General features: G+C 36.3%; 1 protein-coding gene across 1 annotated transcript; it reads right to left on the minus strand.

Moving 5' to 3' along the window:
• Window positions 1–1,975: 1,975 nt before the first annotated feature.
• On the minus strand, window positions 1,976–6,068 carry LOC129109164 (protein NDRG1-like). Its single transcript, XM_054621163.1, has 12 exons — window positions 6,018–6,068; window positions 5,586–5,691; window positions 5,055–5,175; window positions 4,853–4,915; window positions 4,674–4,734; window positions 4,081–4,167; window positions 3,690–3,746; window positions 3,384–3,550; window positions 3,067–3,166; window positions 2,937–2,972; window positions 2,781–2,832; window positions 1,976–2,181 (listed from the first exon to the last, which is right to left on the minus strand). Exons 1-12 carry the CDS (start codon window positions 6,066–6,068, stop codon window positions 1,976–1,978), a joined length of 1,107 nt encoding a protein of 368 aa, XP_054477138.1.
• Window positions 6,069–7,492: the final 1,424 nt, after the last annotated feature.

Raw genomic sequence — 7,492 nt, forward strand, 5'->3', positions numbered from 1 at the left:
CACTCCTCCTTGATTTGTTATTTTTGCATATGTGATACATAATTAGATGGGTTCTAAACAATGAAAAATAGTTATAGCTTAAACAGGATCAGGATTATAAAAAAAGACAGAAAAGAATGAATCTCTCATGGCATATGAGTGTGTTCAGGGATGGAAAAAAAAACAGGGATTAGAAACAAACTATTATACAATGCACTTTAATCCAGCCCTCTGGGAAGGAACAAGGCTAAATATGATCCACAAAAGATATTAAAAAGATCCATGCGTGATATTAAAAACCGAGCAGATGCTGGACATTAGTTGACTTAAATGTTATTTGGCTGCATGACTGCTGGTGATTCACACTGGAAGAGAATAAAAGAGGTAACAGAGCGCCGTCTAGTGGACAGTTTGGAGAGGTACACTATGATTTTGTCTTCAACCATATCAACATAAAATGGTTATAAGTCAGCCTATACCATCAGAGCATGTTGATAGAAAGTAAAATCTCCTTCCAAAATAACCTAATGAATATTTTTCTTTAGAATTTAATACAATTCAATGTGGTTGAGAACTTACAAATGACACACTATCGCTTGTAATAACAAGAAAAAGGCCTTCCACCATCACGACAGTTTGATGTAATTTTCTCATCACACCAGCAGTAATTGGAATCTGGTGAATTGAATCACAGAAAGGGACAAAAACAATGTTGATGGACAGCAATGACCTTTGGCATAACACATATAAAGATTGATGTAATTGGATTTCCCTTTTTGTAAAACAAAGTGTAGACGTTCCATGAACATTTACTGATGTTTTGGTCTCTGCTTTCAAGTGAAATACTATCTGAAGAATGCTGTATCTTGCCAACTTTAATCTCTTCTTTTTCACTTAAAAGGGTAGGACTATGTCACTGATTAAGCATTGCACATGAAACTGTCAGACTCTTGACTGAAAGTTTCAGAAAAGGATAAAGATCGAAGAAGCAGAACCAGAACCAGAGCATACTGTCTTTTTAATTCCAACCAATCCAATCAAATAACCGAGATTAAATGGTGATTCTATGAACAACAATATTTTGTCAGAATTATGTTGTTTGTATTAGTGTAACAATCACAATTCTATTTGATAGCTGTTTTAGTCATTTAAATCCAACATTTTGAAGGTGCAGGGCTACTAAGGCCCCGCTGATGACAGTGATAGCAGTAAATGGTATGGTAACAGGTCAGATTGTTCTGTTTTTCATCTGTAGTTATAATAAATGAGGGCATCGTAGGTGACTGATAGCACAAGAAATACCTACATCTGTTTTAATGATTTAATTGAATGTAACATGATTTTACATTAACAATATGACTTTATTTTACACAATATTGCCAAAGCCAGTCCAATTTAAAACACCAATTTCTGATCTTTAACTTATAGCTGGTACATATTACTGGTTTACATCCCACAACTGTCACAGTTGCATATAATCAATACACATCAGTTATGAAAATCCAGTGTTTTCACTAGTTAATACTGTATCTTTTCATTTTAATTATATAATTTACAAAAACACACAATTTAGAAAGAAAACATTTCATCTTTCATGATTTTTTTTTATCATGTAGTGTATATTGTGATAAATATCAGAGCATGTGGAAGAATCTCTGGTACAAGATCAGTAATTAGAAGAAAAGATCATGAACAGAGACTGTGGGGAAAAAAACACAAAGTAAAGAAGGATAGAGGACAGAGGTAGAGACATACAGTAACAGTTCAGAGAGAAGGATCAGTGCCAAGAGAGAGAAACGCAGTAAAGGATTGTTAAATTGGACACTGAGGGATAGAGCAAAATCACATGAAGGTCACAACCTTTGACCTTTCAGCTAGAGATAGTGCAGAGTAAAGGGCATGACAGAGAGAAGCTGTCCTGGTAGATATAATGAGGTATCATTTGATTTATGTGAAATTTGGTGCAGAGTGCGCTCTAGCACGTCACTTGAGAGGACTACGACGTGATTTGGTTACTGTTGGAAGTCAAATCCATGGACACGTCAGTCTGCGAGCGCCCACGCTTCTCCTCGGTTCCGCGTGATTGTGATCGGATACGCGGCTGCTCGTTCGTGTGAGCGCGGCTCCGAGCTCCATCATAGGAGGAGATGCTGGAGCTGGAGGTCGTCCGTGAACGAAGTCTGGTCATGCTGGCACTGGACACTGGAGAAAGAGAAGAGAGGCTTCTTATATTCTGCATCAGCTTTTAATGGCCATTAGATAAGATAAGATAAGATAAGATAAGATAAGATAAGATAAGATTTATAGTCCTCCTTTATTAGTCTTTGCAGACTTACAACAGCGTAGAGTAAAGTGCACACAAGAGACATAGTAGAAGAAGACAAGCTAAAAATAAAAAATAAAAAAAATAAAATAAAACAAGTATTATAAATAAGCAATAAAAAAAAAACAGTAGAAAAAACAACAATAACTGAAATATTATATTTACAGACAGAGAAAAAAAAAACAACTATTTTAACTATTTTTAACTATTTTAGAGTTTATTCAATCAATGGTTTGCACAATATTGATCCACGTACTGTAATAAATGCCTTCATCATGTTCTGCTCTAAACGCCCATAAGGGCTTACAATAATCCTCCCATTTACAGAAAGTGACGTTTAATAGGGGTTTGTTAGAAATAAACACAGGTAGAATTGAGTAGCCGCCATTACTGACAGAGATGGGAATACTTTCAGTACTGATCTCTCATTTGTAATAACTCTAATTAAAGATTAAGATAATTAAAGTGAGTGACTTACAGTATCCCATGCCCTGGATGAAATATTTCAAAGCTTCAATCACTTTGGCTGGCTGTGGAGAAAAAGATGAAAAATACTAAATATATTTCCAACCAATCGGGAGTGCAGATTCTACATTATTGCAAGCGGAGCAGCCAATAAAATGTCACAGCCTACCTGATCCACCTGAGGAAGTCCTCCACAGTCTGCCATCTAGAAGAGCAAAGTTCAAGTTTTTTTCACTTAAAAAAAAAATGGAGTATTTGGTTGTTTGCTTTAGTTTTGAGTCAGTCAGTCCTTTGGTTACCTTGAGCAGTGTGGTCTTGGTGGGGTCGAGTTTAGAGTTGCAGTCGACCACGGCCTCCACAGCTGGAGAATTATCTCCTACAACCAGCAGAGTGGCGCACCTGTAAACCAACAGACAGACAGGTGAAACAGGCAGGAAAAGTATGACACATAGACATGATTGACAGGGTCTGCTAGAATGATGAGGATGACACTTTGTCAGATGCTTTCAACATCTAACCACTAACAAGGGCATTATAATATGTGAAAAAAACACAATATATTCATTTTGAAGTTCCTGCTGCTCTGCGCTCTGTAAAGGTCAATGTTTGCACTAACTTGAGTGTCCTGGCATTGATGTTTCCTCCAGGAACAGGCCTCTCCACCTCCAGAGCGTTGCGGTTGTTGTAGGAGCGGAAGAACTGACTCACATTGGCCTCGTTCATCGTTGTTGTGATGTGGTGACGGTATGTAGCTATGAGGTCATGGTTGGTCTCAATCTCAGCCTGAAAAATCAGTTAGGCGAGGAAGACAGAAATAATCTGTAATCTATATGTAACACTGACTTGATACTTAGTATTAAACGTTTTTGGAGATGTTTCCACTTTTTGTTGTCATAGTAACTAAGTAATTCTGATAACCTACCTTTCCAAACATGTGTGCGATGACTGTGTCCGGGAGAGTGTGGGCCCATCCTGTGATCTTTAACAAACAGGAAACATACACACAATTAACTTCAGCTACATTCAGATAATAACCTATAATACATCTACGTTACAGCAGGTTTAAAATAATCATCAAATGGAAAACCAAACACAATGACAAACACTCTCACTACTCTTCTTTTGGCCTAATGGGGAAAATACAGACATCACTAAACACCTCCATTGCAGCTTAAGTGTCAGAATCAGTGAAATTTGATTCAATATCAATGTTACAGGCGGTTGTATTGATTGAAAGTAAACGCAATATTTGAAATTGATGTTGATCCTATTCTACATACATTGTGGGTGATCACAACACAAATACTGCTCACCTTGCTCGCAACAGAATCTATTAGTCCTTCAGCACTGGGGTTGATGTTGATCAAAACCAATCCATCCACCATATCTGGGTGATTCAGCTACACACACACAAACACGGAGGACCGGTTAGTAATATGACTTTAACAACTCATTTACCATTATTAACATGTTTTTAATGCAGTTCTCACATTTAGTTTTTAAGTATGTCATGTTTTTGGATTACATCTTTGATTTCTACAGCCATAGGTTTCAGTTTATACCTTAGATACAATCTTTCTATTCCCTATCCAGAGTTTCTTATTAATAGCATGGCTGCTGTTACAGACAGCAAATAATGAAATTATCAGTTTATCAAATTTCATCCAACCTCTGGAACTTGTGTAATATGTAGTTGTATCAGTGTAGCTATGCATAGGAAAGATCTTAACAGTGACTCTAACATAGATCTAATTTAAGAATAGGCCCGTGTGCACTAGGGAGAAAGTGAGGATCTGTACTGACAAGAGGAAAGATTTAAAATGTATATTTTGCAAACCAAGTGTCAAACTATATTCTCACTCTGTGTCAAGCTCAAATTGGATTTAGGGTAGAGATTTGAACTCACAGCAAATTTAGCAAGGATGTAAGCGCCAGCTCCAACTCCCAATCCAATCACCCTACACAACCTGCAAAGCACAGATCAAAAAGTCAAACTGAGGTAAATCCTTGTTTGCTGTGCAAAAATATCCTAACATTTAACTAAAGGAGATCTGAAAAGTTTTGCCGAGTATCAGATTAACTCACCCAAAGTGTTTGACGACAGCGGGTAGAGCTTCAGACAGCTGGTCCATGGAAGGGTAGGAATAGCTGAAGGGTCAAAAGTCAATATAACTGTCATCAGGTGTGGGATCCACAAATGTTTAACTATATTAAATAATGGTGGTATAATGACAGCCTGAAATGTAAATACATTACAGACTGACATGAATAAAGACAGTGTACTGACTCAGTATGCAGAGTTTTGGCTCCCTCGTGTTGTCCTGGTGCTTCAACGTGACAAACAGGCAAATGTCTGATGATTTCCTGCATGTCTTCGTGGTTGAAAAGTGTATCAAAACAGGACTTGTCTATGAGAAGAAAGAAATTACATTTATTCTGTTGAAGTGAACTGATTAAAGTTGATAGGAATATGAAATATATTATAAGAAAACCTGACACTAGAAAATAGGAAAACAGAAAATATATATCAATCAGATATATATTTATTTGTAGAAAATTATATATAAAAAATGTGCAATACGCTTTTTCTACAGAAAATGTAAAATAAAGTGTTGATAGTGTGAAGATATCAAATATTATAATGAATAATTTGATGCATCTGTGCAAACTAACATCATTTTTCATAATGAACCAACAAACTGCATTTCTTAAGATACAATACCAGAGAAATGTAGTTTTCTTAGCTGATATAACCAAAGTGATGAGTAGTAATGATGGATACAAATTTTACAAACACCACACTATTGTTGGGACTTACGGTTCAGTCCAACATCATGAAATGTCAGGACGACAGGGAGGTTTGCCCTCGGAGTTCCCGTCATGATGCAGTGGACGTTACCATAGTGAGTCTCCACATGCTCCTCCTAAAATAAACAGATTGTCACATTGTCAAATAATTGAAACTGGTTTTTATGTGTGGCTGAAGATAAACATTTACAAATTGAGTTTCTTTTTAGCAGTTAAAGCAGTTTCTTTACATTTTTAATTTGAACTGAAACCATATACTGAATATAATTTAAAATATACATATCTTCATAATATGACACTCAATCGACTATGCACTCTATATGTAGCCATGCAGAAAAAAGTCTGTGATATCGAGGTACAAGTCATGTAGCTTTGCACAAGGATTAAAGCTGTAGCAGTGAATCTAGCAGCAAGGTTAACTTAAGCTCTCCTGGATACTTACAATAATTTGGGGCACAAAGACAGAGTCACACTCATTGTCCTCGAGTACCATGGCTGCTGATGCAGAGTAGACCACAACCAAGCAAACTATTTTTAATCCTTATTTGTATTTCTTGACACTTCCAGTCCTGCAGAATGAGACGACCTGAGAGCAACAGCGCTTTATGTGTGTGAGCAGACTATTTGTTTGAGCTGGTTTATATATCCTCCAACAATGATCTGCCTCTAAGCCCTAACTTCAACCTGGTTCACACCCAGCCAACCTTCCTGTTTTAATCTGACCTCCGGCTGCTACATTCCCACAGAACCGGATTCCTAGAGGGAATTAACCAGAACATCTAACACTGCAAAACACAACTCTTTACTGGAAGGTTTTCATACATCTTAAGATACTTTGAGTAAAAATATCCAGCTGTAATGACAGATGATCATGAATATTATTTCTAGACATTTCTTAAACTTATTTTAAAATCACCTTTGAATAATGTTTTTGTGTGTTTCACGCGCAACAACTGAAATGTATTCTAAACAACAAAACTACTGTTATGTAGGGAAATAAATCGGACTAAATGAACACTTGTTTTGTGGGAATTTACATTTAAATCACAAGTAAAGCTTATTAATTAGCTGTGATGCGTCAGTGGAATCACAACATGTTCAGCCAAGACGTAAGCAGGTCAGCTGTCTAATCTCAGCGTACCATCTGTTCCTCGCAGCTAAACATTCAGCTCTTTGCAGTTTGGTTAACCTTGACCCTCCTACTAACTAGTACATTACTTAATTTGGATTTGGTCATGTTGCTCTTACACAGCACTTATTAATCCTACATCCTACAAGTAAATAAAAAAAGCTGGGATACTCTTTGACTTTCTTCTAACTTCATTTTTAAAGCTTTTTTTATAGATGGAACTCTACTTTAGTGAGGAAATACTATTACTGATAAATCATAGCCTTCATCTTTCCAAATCTATTAAATTAAAACAGATGTGATTCTTCAAAGGAAATAGTTGTCTGAGTGTACCATTGAATGTCACGGTTGATACCTAGAAATTATTCTGTAAACGTGTGATTGTTTGTTTGATATGGTTTGAAAATGGTTTTTTTTAGATAATCTAATCATCACTTTACAGGGCGTTGTAATGAAATTCTTCAAAAGTTGTAAAATGTAGAGTTAATACATGAATTTTCAGATACAAAGCAGTTGACTGAGGCTATAGGACAAGACCCCAGATGTTTCATTGCAATACACTTTGGTGGCAATCCTTCCAGTAACATCTTTGTTAAAATATCTAAAGTCTTGACCTACAGCTGCTTTAAAAAAGCTTACTAAGCATGAGGTGTTTGATTATTTACAAGTTAGGTTTTCAGATTTATTAAAATAATAAGCTTGTGGGTGGAGTAAACACACATCTACAATTTGCTTTGCGTTCTCCAAGGTCATTGAATTGCTCTTGCTTGTGCTTGAAATGGTGTTTC

The sequence above is a fragment of the Anoplopoma fimbria genome, chromosome 20 (assembly GCF_027596085.1).
Source record: "Anoplopoma fimbria isolate UVic2021 breed Golden Eagle Sablefish chromosome 20, Afim_UVic_2022, whole genome shotgun sequence".
Taxonomy (NCBI): domain Eukaryota; kingdom Metazoa; phylum Chordata; class Actinopteri; order Perciformes; family Anoplopomatidae; genus Anoplopoma; species Anoplopoma fimbria.

Bases quoted from the DNA above. Each gene is read 5' to 3' on its own strand.
- LOC129109164 (XM_054621163.1), bottom strand. From the start codon at position 6,068: ATGGTACTCGAGGACAATGAGTGTGACTCTGTCTTTGTGCCCCAAATT. The intron at 4,916-5,054 runs GTCAGTACACTG...TTGACCCTTCAG, and splicing joins GCCAAAACTCTGCATACTGA to CTATTCCTACCCTTCCATGG. The intron at 2,833-2,936 runs GTAGGCTGTGAC...TTTTCTCCACAG, and splicing joins GACTTCCTCAGGTGGATCAG to CCAGCCAAAGTGATTGAAGC.